Raw genomic sequence first — 18,615 nt, forward strand, 5'->3', positions numbered from 1 at the left:
ACTGATGTGGAATTCCCCTCTGTGTGCTGTGAATGCTATTGGTTAATTAAGAACTGCTTGGGCCTATGACAGGGCAGAATAGAGCTAGGCAGGAAAACTAAACTGAATGCTGGGAGAAAGAAGGCAGAGTCAGTGAGAAGCCATGTAGCCACCACAGGAGACAGATGCCCTGGAACCTTGCCAGTAAACCATGAGCCTCGTGGTAAAATATAAAATAATAGAAATGGGTTAATTTAAGATGTAAGCGTTATCTAGAAATATGCATAAGCTAATAGGCCAAGCAATGTTGTAATTAATATAGTTTCCGAGTGATTATTTGGGTCCGAGTGCTGGGAAATGAATGAGTAGCCTCCATCCACAGGGAACCCTAATACTCAGATTTTTCTGTGATACAGTAAAAGTTTAAGGAGACCACGATCGCGTGCAGGAACTAGGGTGGGGAGGAAGGACCACTTGACTCTGTTGTCCCTTTTCCCCTTCTAAGTGCTGAAATCCACCCTTAAGGTGATGGTGGTAGCAGAGGTGTCCTGGTTCTTCCTCGGAATGACATCACTTCAGGCCGAGAAGAAGCAAACAGTTCGCGGTCCCTTCCTGCAGCTCTGCCACCCAGTGGCTGTCGTTACCCATCTCGGTCATCTGCATAGCAAGGACAGAACATCTTAGAGCTTAGATCTGGGTCCCGGGCTCAGACCCTAGTCCTTCAGTCCCTCTTCCTCTGCCCATGATCCTGGGTTGTCCTCACAGGGAAAAAAGCTCTGGTGGAGTTCAGAGCACTGCTGCTGCTGAAGCAAGAACGGGAGCTGCTCCTCCCACAGGGCAGAGGGTAGAAGAGGGCAGAGGGCGGAGGGCAGAGGGTAGAAGAGGGCAGAGGGCGGAGGGCAGAGGGTAGAAGAGGGCAGAGGGCGGAGGGCAGAGGGTGGGGAGCGGAGAGCGGAGGGCAGAGAGCAGAGGGTGGGGAGCAGAGGGCAGAGGGCAGAGGGCGGAGGGCGGAGAGTGGAGGGTGGGGAGCAGAGGGAGAGGGCAGAGGGCAGAGGGCGAAGGGCAGAGGGTGGGGAGCAGAGGGAGAGGGCAGAGGGCGAAGGGCAGAGGGTGGGGAGCAGAGGGAGAGGGCAGAGGGCAGAGAGCAGAGGGTGGAGGGTGGGGAGCAGAGGGCAGAGGGTGTGGAGGGCCTCAGGTAGGCCACTGACGATTCCACGTCTGCTGCACATCTCAACACCCAGATAGCGAGGAGACCCCTTCCCCTCTCCATACTCCACCTGTACGTTCACATGCAGCCCCCACCACGTCAGCCATCTTTACCTCTTCCCCCTTCACCACTGTTCCTTACCCCTGGCTTTCCTGCATTAAATATTCCAATAGAACACGCCCTCAAAGCCAGGTCTAGGGGCACAAGGCTGAAAAATCCCAGCTACTCAGGAGGTTGGTTACAGGCTCAAGACCAGGCCCGGTTACAGAGTGAACTCATTAGGAGTCTGGGTAACTTAGCAAAGACACGGTCACCAAATAAGTAATACAGAAGCTGGGGTGCAGTTCAGTGGTAGAGTTCATCTAGCACACACTAGGCTCTGGGTTCAGCAACAAAACCCAAACACTGAAAAAACAAACAAAAAAAAATTCACCTTAGATTTGGAAAAGCACGGCGTCTTTGCTTGCTCGTCCTACCGGGCACAAAACTCACCTGCAGCAGCTCCATGTAGACCAGGCTGGCCTCGAACCCACCTGCCTCTGCCTCCTGACTGCTGGAATTAAAGGTATGCACCACCAGTCAGTAGGTACGACTTCCTTAAAACGACCTTACGGATGCACAGATCCCATCCGTGTGAAGCAAGAGGACCACTGCGCCGACTGCTTTGCACAGGCGAGCCAGTTTTCCTCTCAGGAGATCTGGGTCTCCGCTTCCTGGTGTTATTTTTGGAAAACCATAAGCAGGCCCGTTTCGGAGGCGCTCATTCCTATCTGTGTGTTTTTCTCTGATATAAAAACCAGTTTATCGCTTAGTCCTATAAATACCACCTTTCCCTCAGCTTCCCGGACGACACGTGATGCATCCAACAGACCCGTGTCTCCCTCAGAGTTAGCCTTTTCTTGTCTGAGTTTCCCTGGGGACATCCCTCCAGGTGACTTCTTCAGGACACCAAAAGGCACCTGGCTACATGGGCACCTCTCAGGGTATCTTTCCCTTCTGAAGTGGGGCAGAGGAGAGGCTGTCTACAGAATTCCCTGTGAACCCAGGGACCATCTCCACAAAGAAGGGCTTGTTTGGTCTCTGTCCTAATCCTGAGACCCCATTAACCAGGAAAGCTCCCCACTACAGACAAGGCTACACCCCAGCAATACTCTGGAGCCCAAGGTCCCTTGTCCAGGGCCATCACTGGTGTCTGGGCCCATCCCACATGCCTAAAAATCATCTTCTACCACCTAACAATTGCCTATAGCTCTCTCTCTCTCTCTCTTGTGCAGAACAGCGAGCCCTTTCCTGATGCTTCTCACTTCATCCTTGAGCCTTGGGGTTAGGGGAATGAGGGGCTCTGAACTTCCCTACAGGGCACACACCACACACCAAGGCTTAGTGCTCCTGCAGCAAAGCAGCCAAGAAAGTTGCAGTAGCTTGTTTTCCCTGTGTCTCTGCAGGAGCATCCTCTCCCTCTGCTTCCTTTTCCATCTGCAGAGTGGGTCTCTCTCTGAAAGCATTTAATTGGGGGCTTGTTTAATTATCTAAAGATGTGTTGTTGCTTTACCTTGCCTGCCTAAGGCACCTGATTGGTCCAATAAAAAGCTGAAGGACCAATAGAGAAGAAAGAGATAGAGGTGGGACTTCTGGGCAGGGAGATTAAGTAGGAGGAGGAATTTAGGCTTGGGGAAGAAAGAAAGAGAGTACAGGGAGACACCAGGGGCCAGTCAGTCAGACACAGAGGAAGCAGGAAAGTAGAACATACAGAATGGAAGAGAGGTTAAAAAAGAAAAAGCGGGGCTGGAGAGATGGCTCAATGGTTAAGAGATGGCTCAGTGGTTAAGGTCTTCTAGATACATCAGCCAGCATCCATTGTTCTCATGTATATGAGGGGTTAATGATACCTACTGTGCTGGCTAGTTAAATGGCAACAACATAAACTATAGTCTCTGAGAGGAGGGAGCCTAAATATGAACAATGCCGCCATAAGATTGAACTGTAGGCTAGTCTGTTGAACATTTTTAAAATCAGTGACCGATGTGGGAGAGCCCAGCCCACCGTGGGTGGTACCACCCTAGGCTGATTGTCCGGGTTCTTTATGAAAGCAGGCTGAACAACCCATGGGGAGCAAGCTAGTAAGCATCACCCTCCATGGCCTCTGCATCATCTTTTGCTTCCAGGTTCCTGCCCTGTTTGAGTTCCTGTCCTGACTTCCTTTGATGACAAACAATGATGTGGAAGTGTAAGCCAAACAAACCCTCCCCAGACTCCCAAGTTGCTTTCAGGCATGATATTTTATTAAACCAGAAGAAACCCAACTAAGATACCTGTTATAGTGGGCTTTAAAAAAGATGAAAGAAAAAAGACAGTGTGGTGGATGATTGTTGGAGGCTCTGCTGGTCAAAGGTGGCAGTCTGTCATGACCTGGCAGCATCTCTGAGCTTGACAACATGGAGGACTCCCTCCCACTGGAGGAGGGCTTCCTGTTCTCTCCCTGACCGTATCTGGAGAACGTCGCTAGGCCCGGATGCCTGACGTATCTCTAGTGTGACTCTTGACACAGTTCCCTGCCGACACTCTTCCCTGGATGCCCATATGGTAATTAGGTCCCATGCTCTAGCTATTTCCATAGGGCCATGCTGCTACTAGTTCAGTTATATGATAGGAGTGCCACTTAATACAAATTAGGCGGTTCCCCAGCTACCGTCCCCAATCCTATATATCCCTATCCCCTGGAATAAAGTCGAGCTGCCTCACTGAAGCTGTCTCCTGGAAGGTTATTTCCACCATGTTCATGGGTTGTACAAAGCTCTCTGTTACTACTTCTGCACCTTTGTCCTCATGGACTGGTAGCTGATGGACTTCAAGGAAAAAGGGGACCCCACACATGATGTATGACATTCAATATATTCTCATTCAGCAAATGTTAGACAGAAATGTTGTTGATGATGGTGATGATGGTGGTGATGGTGATGATGATGGTGATGGTGGTGATGATGATGGTGATGGTGGTGATGGTGATGATGGTGGTGATGGTGATGATGATGGTGGTAGTGATGGTGGTGATGATGATGGTGGTAGTGATGGTGGTGATGATGATGGTGGTAGTGGTGATGGTGATGATGATGATGGTGGTGATGATGATGGTGATGGTGGTGATGGTGATGATGGTGATGATGATGATGGTGGTGGTGGTGATGAGGGTGATGATGGTGGTGATAGAGGTAATGGTGATGATGGTGGTGGTGGTGATGGTAATGATAGTGGTAGTGGTGATGATGATGGTGGTGGTGGTGATGGTGATGATAATGGTGGTGGTGATGGTGGTTGTGGTGATGATGATGATGGTGATGATGATGGTGGTGGTGATGGTGGTTGTGGTGATGATGATGATGGTGATGATGATGGTGGTGGTGATGATGGTGGTTGTGGTGATGATGATGATGTTGGTGATGATGATGGTGGTAGTGGTGGTGATGATGATGGTGGTGGTGGTGATGAGGGTGGTGGTGGTGATGGTAATGATAGTGGTAGTGGTGATGATGATGGTGGTGGTGGTGATGATGATGGTGGTGGTGATGGTGGTTGTGGTGGTGATGGTGGTGATAAGTGTCTTTAGTGTTACCTGATGTGTGGTGGCCATCCAATAAGAGCCTGATGAATGCTCTTTAGCTTGGATCTGTATGCACGAACAGGAAGAGGGGAAGGAGAGGACAAGAAACAGGAAGCCAAACCTGGTTTTGTTCTCTTGCTTCTGTATGTGGCTGATTAAAACTGATAGAGACAAAAAGGAGCCTTTCTTTAAAAAAAAAAGTCTTTGAAGTTGGGTGGTGGTGGCTCATGCCTTTAATCCCAGAACTCAGGAGGCAGAGGCAGGTGGATCTCTGTAAGTTCAAGGTCTACAGAGTGAGTTCTAGGACAGCCAGGGCTATTACGCAGGAAAAACCCTGTCTAAAAACGTCTTTGAAAGTTTTCAATGAACTACTGGAAAAAGGTCTATGCTTGTGAATGAACATTTGAACCAACTTTCTGTGCCTGCAAACACAGACAGCTGTAGATGTGCCAAGATTCGAGAACAAGTGCTTTGAGTTTGAAGGTGGCATCTCCTGCCATTGTGACCAGAGAGAGTGTGCAGCCCATTCTTCCTAGAATGAGGAAAGGCCAGGTGTAATGAAGGCCTAGATTTGTGGCCAGACAGTAGCAAAATCATCTTAAACTGTCCCTCAAGTAGAGAGTCTGGGGGGTTTTGATCCTATGCCTCAGAGAAGGAGACAAACAAGAGTACCGACTGAGCAAGAGTAAGAAGCCATCAACTTCTTCAGGCTGAGCTAACAGTCTCCTGCTACAAACTGGGCACCTCAGTAAAAACAATACAATATCTGGAAGCCAGAAGTTCAAAGTGTGGTATGCAGGCAGAGCTGTGCTCCATGTGAAATGTTTGGGGCTTGAACCAGGCCTCTCTCTCAGCTTCTGGCCTTGTCCGGGTCCTTGGCTTTCCCCACAGCTGCTATCATGCAATGTTCTCCCTGTGTCTCTGTGCCCTATGGGACCACCTGACCTGGGAAGAACTGGTTTGAACTTATTCATCTGAATGACTTTATTTCAGAATCAAGCGATGCGCTGAAGCTTGCTGAGGGTGTGTGACTTTCATTTCTGCTTTTTGCTTTGAGACAGAGTCTTGAGATGCAGCCCAGGCTGGCCTTGAACTTGTAGGGACCTTCCTAATTTAGCCTGCCAAAGCTGGAGTTACAGCTACACACCAGCATGCTTGACAGACGGTCACTTTTGAGTGGACTCAGAACTCGGTGCAGGAAAGGAGGCAGGGTAGCACAAAGGAAGGCTGGTCACAAACTCCACTGCCCTTTCTGCCTGCCCTGCATAGGGACGTGACCCTTCACGGTCTACAAAATAGCGCAGCAAACCCTTTCTGTCTTCTCCGCATGCTTCCCACACTCTTTGGGTACTTTCTGGGGTCACCTCTAAGCTGGAATCGCCTCTTAGTTTGGGGTTACCTCCTAGCTAGGGTCACCTCCTCCCTAGACTCTTTCACTCTATGGTAGCTCAGTATTTACATCTGGCTACACAAACTAAGCCCCCGTGTTCCCCCACGTCTAGTCATACTCTATCACAGCCTAACGGCACACTTTTCCACCCCACTATCTTAGTTAGGGTTTTAGTGTTTCAATGAAACACCACTACCAGAAAGCAAGCTGGGGAGGAAAGGGGTTTATTTGGTTTACACTTCCAGATCACAGCCCATCATTGGAGGAAGTCAGAACAGGAACTCAAGCAGGGCTGGAACCTGGAGGCAGGAGCTGATGCAGAGACTATGGTGAAGTGCTACTTACTGGCTTGCTTCCCCTGGCTAGCTCAACCTGCTTTCTTATAGAATCGAGACAACCAATCCAGGGACGACACCATTCACAGTGGGCTGGGTGTTCCCCAATCAAGCACTAATTGAGATCTCACGGAGGCATCTCCTCAACTGAGGCTCCTTCTTCTTTGATGACTGGAACTTGTGTCAAGTTGACATAAACCCAGCCAGTACAGTAACAAAGTTCGCTGTGCCCTGCATTTTCAGTGTGTTCAGTGCTCCTGGTCTCCCATTGTCAATTGAAACAGCAGTGTCCCAGTTCAAGCCAACATCATAGCAGTGTCCCAGTTCAAGCCAACATCACCGAGGCTAAATCCTTGCTGAAACTCACCAGCCAAGTGACAACAGGTGACCCATCTACCCCAAGCCTCAGTCTCTCTAGATGCAGGATGGCAATGGTGTTCTCTGTCCTCTAGATGAGTGTAATGCTCATAACATGATGGAGAGGGAGGCCAGCTGGTGTCACTCTGTCCCTCTTTATCCCTGGATAGTGTCCTGTCAGGTGAAGGCTGACGACTGTCTGTCCTCATCAGACTGCGGATAGGGATGCTCCAGAAGACACAGGGAGACCTAAGGGATGATGCTGGAACAAAAGCCAGTCTGCCTCCTGGCTTTCCCAGTGGTTTCCCCAGGACCACTGTGGATGACTCCGTGAAGGGTGAACTGCCAATCAGCTCAGGGCTGGACCAGAGAGCAGGCATCTCACTGTTCCTCTGCAAAAGGGGCCCAGGGTTAGGTTTACTATTGGCCAGAAGTTAAAATGTCACTAAGGGCTGTCGAGATGGCTCCGTGGGTGGTAACGGTCAAGCCTGTCAAGACTGTCCTGGGACCCACTAGGTAAAAGTAGAGGACAGTCTCCCCAAAGTTATCTTCTAATATCCACAAACATGCTGTGCATGCATGTGAACACACACATATGCACACACACACACACGTGTGCGCACTCATACACACACACACACACACACACACACACACACACACACACACGCTTTTTTAAAGTGGGAAGTGTGGGAAGGAAAACCCAAACGGGCTCCACTCTTCCTGCTCTGCCAGCTTCAAGGTGCAAAGATGGGAGAGGGTGGGGACTCAACATGTTCCCGCAAACGTCCCTTTCCTTTTAAAGGGCGGCCCACGTCTCCACGCCACACATTGACTCATTCCCAAAGCGAGCTGAGCAGCTGACTTGGGATCTATGATGACGTAGGTGTGAAAGGACTAATTAGGGTGATCTGCTAATAATAAAACCCCAGGGACAGAGCATCCTCAGGTGGCGCAGGGTGGGTTTTTTCTGCTTCATGGCTCTTACTGAGGGACCCTGGGGCGGGAAGGCTGTACCTCACTTGTGCTCCTTAACCATTTTCTCCCTTCATCTCCTCAGCCTACACTGTTTTTTTTTTTTTTTTTTTTTTTTTTTTTTTTTTAACCCAGGAGGAAATCCAGACTCCTGTAAAGAAGCAAGGAACCTCTAGCGCCTGCCAGATCTCTAATCCCAGCTGCTGTCTCTGAAGGTGATCAGTTATTCAGAGGTATGGGGGCCTCTCCCCCTGGGACTTTTTCTGCTCCAAAGAAACTGAGAAGCCAGCCATCTTTGAGAGAAGGATGTTTGTTTGAGGTAGTCATAGCCACACCTCACATCAGAAATCCCCCAAATTCCTTTACCAGCCAGGCTCCCCTGGCCTCTGACCTGCTGGCACTCCTTCCCGCCCACCCCGTGCTGGGTCTGGGAAAGCAGCTCCTGCTCCCTCCTGCTGCCCCCCAACCCCCAGGGTTACTTTCATTTGCTCAGGAACCACTTGAATTCAAAGAGCCTGTGCTTCAGTATCTAATCTGGATTCAGGTCGATACAGCCCAACACGTGGCTGGGTGGCCTTGGTTGCTCCATCTGTAAATGGGGTAGAGCATTCTCATCTCTAGGTCTGTGACAGGCCTTCCACCACATAACATACTCTACCAAGTCTTTGCCACTACTTTCCTTAAATGCCCTCTCCAGATCTTAGTCCCAAACTTAGCCACCACCTCCCCGGTTCTGGTCTTCATCTCTCTGCCTGTGCCCCCTCATGCTGACACCCGCTAGGAGCAGGAAGTGTCGGTGGCAGGCTCCAGCGGGCTCCTCAGAGCCACCTCTCGTGCTCTTCCACACAGCATCAGGGCCTGGCAGAGACGGCAGCCACAGCTTGCGTATTTGTTCTGCCACTGCAGGGCGAGGCCCTCATGACCATCTCTGGGCCTCGGTTCCCTTGTCCTTATGCTGTCGCAGGAAATGAGGTTTCAACAACGCAGCACAGAGGTCAAGCTCCATCTCCGTGGTCACTCTACAGTGGCAGGATGACACATAAACTCCACATGGCTCAAAGGATGGGGCTGAGCCAAGTTCTGCCATGTACAGACATGGCTGTGAGGTCTCAGTTTGCCCATCTGTAAATGGGGAAGATGGTAAGGATTAAATATGTTCGTGGGCAGATGAATCTGGCTCATAGTCAGCAATGCACAAAAGCTGGCTTTTATTTAAGCATGAAATTACACGTCTAATCTGCCCATCCAAAACCGCGGGTCTTAGATAATAGAATGGGTGCACCAGGAGAGGACTCTGCAGGGAGACAGCTCAGTTGGTGGAGGGCTTGTCTAGCACAAAGCCCTGGGTTCAGTCCCCAGTACTGCATGAACCAGGCAAGGTGGGACATTCCTCCAGTCCAGTGACCTCAACCTGTGGCTCTCGACTCCTTTCACGGGAGACACCTAAGGCCATGGGAAAGCACAAATATTTGTCTAACAATTCACAGCAGTAGCGACATTATAGTTATGAAGTAGTAACGGAAATAATTTCATGGTTGGAGCAAGGGGATCCCCACAACATGAGGAACTGTGTCAAAGGGCCACAGCACTAGGAAGGCTGAGAACCACTGCATGAGGACCGACACTCAGAAGGAATTTGAGATTACCCTCTGTTGCATAGCAAGTTCCATGCCAGCGGGAACTGCCCCCCCCCATACACAAAGACGATGACAAAGATGAAAAGGAAGATGGAAACAAAGAAGAGAAGAGGGAGAGAGAGAGATTTTGTGACATCACAGAAGATCCCCTCTCAGCTGTGTGGTTGGGTCACCATCAGGGGTCCCATCAGCCACGGGTGTTCACCCGACACGGTAGCACAGGCCAGGCCTTGTAGTGTCTCCCCACAGATCCACTCTTCTGAGATGTTGTTGGGCAGCTGACTGGAAAGGGCCATTAGCCACTGGAGAGTTCCCAGAAATCCTTGGGGACACGGAAGCAGAGTCTCTGGTTTCTGACATTGTGTCATTTTCCCGTGGAAACCAGCATGGAAGTTCTTCAAGAACAGAAGAACCGGGCAACCCAGGGTACCACTCCCAATTATTTACTTGAAGGAATCCAAGTCAACTAGTACAGAAATACCTGCCCACCCAAGTCTTAAAATTAGCCATGGAGGGATGAAGAAATGTGGTAGTTATGCCCAATGGAGTTTTATTCTGCTGCAAAAATAAAGGAATTACATCCTTTGCAATACTGCGGCTGGGACTGGAGTTTATCGTGCCTGTAAAAGTACGACAAGCTACTGAGTGCGGTGTGGTGAAAAAGCCTGGCTAGCCTGGGCTAGCACAGTGTGATAGCTACTCCTTGTCTCTGTCCTCAGCTTCTCCTTTGCCTTGTGCCAGCCCTCATGGTCTCTGTAGTACCTTCCTCATGCCCTAAGCAGAGCTGGGCAGCCACTGTGAGCTGGCTCCAGAGCTTGACTGGACTCCTGCCTTGGTTCCTGGCCTGATCCCGAGGCTGTGCTGAGACTAAGGGGGATCCTAATGAACGACAGAATTCATTCACTCTTCTCAGGAAAGGTCAAGAATCATAGAAGCTCTGGACCAGGAACTAGAGTTGGCAACCAGATGCATTGCCTGCTATACACAGGAAGACCAGGAGTGCATGCGATAGGGGACCTTGAGACAGGGTGGGTCTGGGAGGGAATCAGGGTCTGGAACTGCTGTTAGGGGCTCTAGGCTCGGCTCAGTGAATGTTCAGTGCACGTTTCAGACGCTAGAAGCCTGAAAGGTTGTGTGCAGAGGTTGTGCTGTTCAAGTCTTTGGATGACCTCTGGTGACCAGAGTCACACGCCAGGGTATATAGTAGCTCATCTACAAACAACTGTCCCTTCCACAGTCATGAAGTGGACCTTGGTTCCGGATTCGGCACGGCTCCTGTGGTGGTTTGAGTACTAATGTCCCCTATAAGCTCAGGTGTTTGAATACGTGATCCCAAGTTGGTGGTGCTATTTGGGTAGGTTTAGAAGTGTGGCCCTACTGGAGGAAGAAATACCACCAGGGGCAGACGGTTTCAACTGGACATTCCCCGGTCATTCTCTTGTTTCCTGCTTGTGCCCTCAGCTTCTGTTTCTGTCACCTCTCCTCTGCCATGATGGACTCTCATCCCTCTGGAAAAGTAAGCCCTGACAGGTACACAGCTCTAGAAATGGCCTTTGGCACGGTGTTTCATTGCAGCAACATAAAAGGCGCTAATACAGCTCCTCTCCGCAGTGGGAGACATTGTCTTGAACTGGGGCTAACCCAGAAGTGGGAGGAACTAATCTGATCTCATCTTAGTCATCTGTGACCCCACGCTGCATATAGCCCTAACAACACCGGTGTTCTGGTGTGTGTGTGTGTGTGTGTGTGTGTGTGAGAGAGAGAGAGAGAGAGAGAGAGAGAGAGAGAGAGAGAGAGAGAGAGGAACTGATTTCTGCTGAGGGGTAAAGGGAATGTGTAGAGTGTTGGCACCCACTGAAGGGGCATTTCTGACTGTGTGAGCCTGTTTTTTTTTTTTTTTTTTTTTGGTTTGTTTGTTTCCCCCTCCCTTTTTTTCCCCTCCTTCCTGGTGACCCATGGAAAGAGTCAGTTATGAGTCGCCATCAATTCACATTTACTCTGACACGGAGGCCCCCTTTCTCCCTGCCTCTTTGCAACGTGCTAGCATGCTAGCGCCCAGCAGGGCACAAAGCCCCCCCCCCCCCCCCCGACAGTAATTGATGAGGACAGGAAACTCCACCGCCGTAATCTCGACTCCGAGACGTTGACCCCCAGCTCTGGAACTGGGAGTTCTGAAACACCATCTCCTCAGCGTAGTTATGACCGCCTTATGTCACACTGACCCAGCGTGTTTACGATTTTAACAACTGTCTGAAAAAAAAAGAAGTCTAGTGACATCTGTTGAGAGTTTAATTGTGAGTGTAAAAAAATCATTAAAGGGATAGCCAAGAGATCAGTTTTCATAGTGTTTAAACACCACGGCGGCCATCAAGTGCGGGGACTCTAGCGTCAGGACTAATTTAGCATCTTGAGTCGCAGCGCTGGGCGCGCAGGCGGGAGAGGACGGGGGTGATTTCAATGAAACCGGAGAGCGAGGCGAGGAGGGGAAGTGGAGGAGGAAGGAGGTGCGAGAAGCAGTTCGGTGGCATCTCAGTTTGCGCCGGGAAGTGTCGCCCCCGGAGTGGGACCGCGAGAGTATTCCCGGTTCTCCCGGCTCTTGGCTGCAAACCGAGGAGATAGCGCGGGCGCCCCGCTTTGACAGCCGCGACTTTGCGCTCCACTCAGCCGCCACTTTTGTTCCCGGGGCTCGGTCGCCGGGTCGCACGCAGTGCGCACGCGCGGACGGGGCGGGGCCGGCCGGGCGGCGGGTTCCCGGCACCGCCCCCTGCCGCCCCGGCCCGCTCCATCCGGGCACTGCCGAATTAGCATCGTGCCGAGGCACAACTTTGCCGCGGCCCCAGCGAGATCCAGGCGCGCTCGCCGGAGGAAATATAGTCCCTACCAGGGGTCAGCTGGAGCGGGCAGCGGCAGGGCGCGCGCTGGGGGGCTGCGCGGGGCTCCCGGCGCCGGGGAGCCATGCGCCGGGAGGCGCAGGCAGCCCGGGCAGCCGGCGCAACTTAGCAGCAGCCGGAAGAGTTGGGCGCAAGCTCGCCTTTCTTTCCCCTCGTCAGCCCCCTTTCCTGTCGGCGCTGCAGGGGGGGACTAGTGTCCCCCAGTGCCTGGACGTCGGATCCGAGCTCTCCCGGTCTGGTCCCCGCTGAGCAGCACAACTTCCCGCGAGCTCGGGCCAAAGTGAGCGCAAAGTGCTGCCCAAGTTGTGGCGATGGAGCTGCAAAGCCGGTCCGAGGCGCTCGCGGTGGAACTCGCGCGCCACCAGGTAGGTGGTCCGGGGACCTGGGTCGGAGAGGAGTTGTGACCTGAGAAGTAGAGGGTGGAGGGACCAGAGTTCTGTATCTAACTCTTGGTCACAGGGGTGCTTGGGGGCAGGCCCTCTCCTGGAGCATGTCCCGGGGCCATGTCCCTTGGATCTCCTTGTCCCCGTAGCTTCTGGGCGATCCTGCACTGTTTGTAGGTCCAGGACGCGTGGGACCCCAGCCCGGCGTCTTCTCTGTCGCCGCCCGGTTTGCACAACTCGGGCACCGAGAAAGGGGACCCTCCTAGAGCTCTCTTGGGAACAGGGTGCTTGGACAGGCCCGCTCCCAACCTCCTGAGCCGGGCCCAACCCGGCACCGACTGTTAGGCAAAAGTAGTTTTGACGATTGTGACTCAGGCGAGCGGCGCCGTGGCGGCCGGTGCCCGAACGGTATTGCGGCGTGCGCGTGTATGTGTGTGTGTGTTGGGGAGATTAGGACGCGACTTGAATATTTATGAGCTTTGCTCGACACGGACTCGCCGTGTTTACTTGGCTCTTTGTTCGTCCCCCCTCCCCCGGCACACACTCTCACACTCACTCGCACCCGCACCCTGGCCTGCAAACTTGCACGGCTCGGGGCGCGCCGCCGGGTGGCCTCGGCCCCCGCCCCGCCCCGGGAGCTGCCCCAATGAGGCGGCAGCCACAGGTAAGCGGCTCCGCACGACATTGCACGGTCGTCCGTGTGCGGGACGCTGCCCCAGAAACTTGGGGCGCGCTGCGGCTGGCCTGGCCCGCCTGGCATTGGGAGGTGGGGGCGCGAGGATCGGGGCTCACCTGCCACCCCTCTCACCCCCGGGCGGCCAGGCTGAGCCCACTCCTCTGTGTCTCCGTAGAACGGCGACCTCAAGAAGCAGCTCCACGAAAGGCAGCCACGGATCGCAGCGCTCAGCGACAAACAAGTAAGGAGGGGGCCTGACCTCCACCGAGGACCGGGGCCCAGGGAGGGTCGCCGGGCACTTTGGCAGCACCCTAAGAAGTGCCCGTGCGGGCGCTGCACACACCGACTCCCGTGGGGGTCTGGCTGCATTCCTCAAAGTTGCTGCCCTCCCTTTCTTGATAAAAAGAGCTGGTTGGTGGCGGCTGAGGGGAGCGTGAGGCTCCGGAGGCCGCCCAAAGATCCGCGCCGTACCTCCGAGGCGCCGGCTGCCCGGCGTCCATCTTGAGCGGTGGACATGTTTTGGGAACGTGGACATTCCCCTGCCTTGGCATCCCCCGATTCCTGCTGCGGTGGGAGGGGGACGAAAGGGGACGACAATTTGGGCCTGCACCCCAAACTCCTTAGAAGCCATTTCCGGGTGGCACCGCCGGCCTGGTCCGGTGATCCCTCTCCTGGCCGGCCCCCTCCCTGCCATGCCATCCCGCCGGCCTCACTTTTTATTCTCGGAACCTGAGGCCAGCTCCCGGGGAACAAAAGAAAGGCGCCCCCAGGACACCCCCAGTTCTGCCCCAACTTGGGTGTCTATGCCTAAAAGGGGATATGGAGACCCGTCAGGAGCTCCAGCCATGGGGGTGTGCGCCCGCCGCCCCCTCGGCAAGGAAAAGTTGTCCATTGTGAGTTAGTTGCGCTGAGCTCAGCGCTCCAGGTTTCAGCACCACGAACAGATGCCGCCGCCGGAGCCCGGCCGGCCGCGCGCCCCCGCGCCCCTCCCCCTCCGCGCGCGCCCCCGCCCCCTGCGCGCCGCCGGCCGAGAACTTTGAGCGGTACAGCCAATGGTGCACACGGGTCTCCGAGGCAGCAGGCGGGGGCGCGCCCCTCCCTCCTCCCTCCTGCCGCCAGCACCCTGGCATTGCTCTCGCTTCCTTCGGAATGCCGCTGCCCGCCCCGGACAAGGGCAGCCCGGGAACCCTCGCCCGGCCGGCTCCCTTCCCCCAGCCCGTGAGGGTCCCCCCCTCCCCAGCGGCCGGCCTCTCTTAAGTCCCCCGGGAATATGGATTGACTCGCAGGCCTGTGCTCCAAGCCGAGTCTTTAAAGTTGCAAAGTGGTGGGAGGGGGCGCCCTGCTGGACCTGTAGGCCGGGGAGTCAGGCATTTGCCCCTTTCTGTCGGAGCCGGCCCCTGCACCCCTCGGCTGCGCGCCCCCGTCCGCGAGTGGAAGCTTCCATTCCCGCCGGAGGGGGGCCTGTGCGCGGCCCCTGCGAAGTCGGGGAGTTCGCGGGGGGAGGGGACCCAGGCCCGGCATTACCATTTTGATTGCTTCGATGCCATTTTTGGAGGGGGAGGGGTTAGAAGACCCTTCCTCGCAGAGCACAAAGATGTTTAATCACTGTGTAGAATCAAACCACATACTTGAAAAAAAAATCTTAACAACAAACCCGGAACAGTGTGATAGCCTGTGTAAAACATGAAGTTGTGGAGTCTTGGGCTCCGAGTAGAAGATTTAAAAGGGAAAGCCAGTGCTAGGCGACTCTTCGCAACAATGTCTCTTTATGTGGGCGCTTCGAGGCTGTAGTTTCACTATCTGAAGTGGGTCTTTTCGAGATTCCCCGCGATCGTTTCCTCTGTATTGTGGCAACTATTTCAGGGGCTGTTTAAATTTTTATGATAGTAAATGAGTAGCTATTTATTATCCTGAATGCTGGAATTTAGATAAGGCTACAAAGGAAATCTTTGAAAATCCTGTTTGAAGATAGAGCTTGCGGCTGGGAGAGGGAACCAATCCTTCTACCCCCAGGACGTCTTTGCCTTTAAATTTGAATTCGGGAGTATTGCCTCCAAGCGAACAGTGCCTCCATCTTTTTTGTGTGAGTGCTTTAAAAGAAAGAAAGGAAGCCAGAAAACTTTTGTTCTCTGGCCTTTTAAAAATGTTTCTCGTTTAGACGCCTAAAAATAACATCTGGTAGGCAGCCAGGGTTTGGCCCGACCATCGGAACTTGTGTTTGTGACCGCAAGTCTGCTTTTCTGTTTCTCTTTGTGGCCTTTATATAACAAGGGCTCATAAAAGAGGGAGAGGAGGGGGCCCGAGGCCGGGTGCAGCATGCTAATAGAGTTGCCTGTCTCTCCCATACTGGCTGCAGCGGGCTCTGAGTTCACCTCTGCGATGAGCTGGTGGCTTTAACCTTCTCTGCTGTCCCCTCGGGGACTTTGGTGGTGATTGACAGTTTGGCTGGGGGCAGGTGGATTTACAAGGTCAGAGGGGACTCCAAAATCCAGTCAGAGTTGTGAACCCGCTGGGTTTGGACGCCACAAAACTTGCCCAGTAGAAGCTGCAGTACAGGAGTGAGGGTGGAATTATTTTGTAAGTCAGGTGTAGTAAAATGTATATTTTAATTCAATGAGAATTCAAAGTACAATCTCTTTGTAGAGTTACTTGGGGGGAAGTGTTAGCTTTTCCACCTCCAGAGATGTCTTTCCTGTGGAATATGTTGGAATATGAAATAAAAACCTTACATTTCGATTAAAAGTTCTCAGTCAGGTGATGAACTATATACTAAGAGGAAGGGATTGGTTGGTTACCTTCCTCCATTAGACACACAGTAGCAGTAGGGTAATGTCCGACAGTGCCTCACCTGCAGTTCCCCAAGAGTGCCCTTGGCATGGGATGTTCTGTGTTTGCCTTTCATTTACTTTGAGAAATAGACGCATATTAAAAGGACTTCTTGAAGTGGCTTGGTCAAAGGAAGGGTGAGACATTTTGTGTAGTTTTCTTCCCATCGCTGGGGGTCTTGGGTTAAGTACAAGTACCTACTATGTTCCTTGTGTTTTTACAAGGGGAATATACACCCCCTCCAGAAGAAGGGAGGGGGTGACCCCAATAAACAACCTGCCATGAGGGTCTTGGGTCTGGGGGAGGACGGACTCAAGACCTGCTATGCGAAGCCTCTATTAACTTCCCCGTGGTTCCACTCTGAGGATTTGCGGCACGTGCTGAGATGCAGTAACATTTAATCTTCATTGTCAAGCACAAGAAACACTTTGTCTAAATATCAGGCATGTCGTAAATATGGGGTCTTTTCCCCTCCTCTGGAGTTCTTTGCACAGGCTTTTGAGGCTCATAGTTGCCTCTGTCGTCCTGCAGCCTACCATGAGCAGAGTTAGGAGGGGCTCTGTCTGAACTGCCATGGAGCTGTGGTCTGGCCAGAGAGATCCTGGAGGTGAACTTGGAGTCTGGGGCACCGCCTGATCTATCGATTTTATGGTCTTGGATTCCAAGGGGCTGCCTCAAGTGTGGCAATAAAAATCTGTCTTCTTGAAAGGGATTATGTATCAGGAGCTCACGGGTCCTGAATCATGTCTTCAGCACGATTCACTCTCTAGGGCAGACACCAGAGAGCCTGACACCTGAGTATGTGCTGGTTTGTTCTGAGAGCACCCACCCCGAGCCCGTGGACTCAAAGGCTGTTTGTTTTCTGAGCTTTTCACTCTAGAAAGGTCAACATCGGTCTTCTTCCCAAGCAAGAATGCCGATCTGTTTTAAGACAGTATAGTTATACGTTAAAGGGAAGGCACCAGTGAGAAAGGCCTCATGTTTCATATGCAGGCAAGTGCTTGGGACTGGGCCGCAGGCCCTGTGTATGCTTGGACCCATCTCCACCGGAGCCCTCCATTGGACGGCTTTCCTCCGCTCTCTGCTACCCTGCTCAGTGCTGTCCTCTTCTGGAAGGCTTCAGAAGCCCTTTCCACTCTGTGTTGTGGAGACACAATTCCCATGTCCTAGTCACCCACAGGGAGTTGGATGTTTTTCCTACATCGCAGGCCCCATGCCATCGCTAGCATCCGATCGAGAGCATTTTCATCACCCGGATGCTAGGCACCGCCTTCTCCCTGGCCCAGTGCCACTCACTTCTCACCTGCTTTCCGCCTGAGAGTTGCCTGTTTTGGATCTTCGTATGAACGCAGCTGTAACTATGCCTGCTTTGTGTGCTATTGGGCTTGGCTCCTTTCCCTTGCTCCTTCTCGTGTTGGAAGCTGTTTTGCTTCCTCCTTCCCCTGATATTGGAATAACCTGTGAGTGGGTGCTGCACGCTTGCTTATCCGTTCACCTGTTGATGGGCATGAGCGTGCCCTACCTTTTAGCAGGCATCTCTCCAGCCCCTCCTGCTGTCTTCTTCATCATAATGACTTACATAACTTGAGCTGTGAGCTGTGCCTCACACCCTTCATTGGGCTGCTTTTGCTTCTTAATGGAACCCTAGGGTGCCCCCTACTGTTCATTCTCTGCCAGGGGTTGTCCACCTCCTCCAGCTCTCTGAACTTGGCACAGGACATTCCGGTTGCTCCATAGTAACTTCCCTATACCCCAAACACATCCCCGCCTTTGGGGAGGACTGGATGTCCACTGTCTTCGCCTTGTTAGGCTGTAAGCTCCATGGGGAAGGAGCACTCCATGGGGAAGGAGCACTCTGCTATATTTGTTCTCAGGGTAGGGAGGACATGGGGATTAGCAGTGATAATCTGATGGTTCCAGGGGTGAACAGTAGATTTTAAGAGTACATCACAGAAATGAGGGGTCCTAGAGAACAGTGCGATGAACTCCCTGACAGAGTGGGTGTGGACAGCTGAGTTTCGAGGAACTTCTGGAAGGTGCTGTAAGGTCATGCCATGAGTCTGAAGACAGGCAACCTGGAGGAGGGTGCCTGTGCCCTCTGAACTCAGCTGTGACAAGGTGGAGCTGGCGCCCTGAGTAAAACTTGCAAGTAGGAGGTAGGGATGCTAATAGGCTTCCTGGCAGTTAAACCCAGAGAGGAGGGGAGTTGCACGTGATTGTGAGCTGCCCAGCATGGCCACTGAAATCAGAGTCCAGGTCCTTTGGAAGAGCAGCAAGTACTCTGAGCCAGTTTTTGTGCCTCTGCCTCTCTACCCACTCCCGTGTGTGTGTGTGTGTGTGTGTGTGTGTGTGTGTGTGTGT

At 52.7% G+C, this 18,615-nt stretch overlaps 1 protein-coding gene across 1 annotated transcript in view; it reads left to right on the forward strand.

The window, feature by feature from the left end:
- The first annotated feature begins 12,239 nt into the window (after window positions 1-12,239).
- Phf21b (PHD finger protein 21B) overlaps window positions 12,240-18,615 on the forward strand; it is a 68,276-nt gene continuing 61,900 nt past the window's right edge. Inside the window, exons 1-2 of the mRNA XM_050130091.1 lie at window positions 12,240-12,734; window positions 13,604-13,669. Of these exons, the coding sequence (XP_049986048.1) occupies window positions 12,681-12,734; window positions 13,604-13,669 (120 nt within the window). The 5' untranslated portion in view covers window positions 12,240-12,680. The remainder of the gene's footprint in view (window positions 12,735-13,603; window positions 13,670-18,615) is intronic.

Source organism: Alexandromys fortis, unplaced genomic scaffold (assembly GCF_014885135.2).
Source record: "Alexandromys fortis isolate MF-2015 unplaced genomic scaffold, M_Fortis_MF-2015_v1.1 scaffold_28, whole genome shotgun sequence".
Lineage (NCBI taxonomy): Eukaryota > Metazoa > Chordata > Mammalia > Rodentia > Cricetidae > Alexandromys > Alexandromys fortis.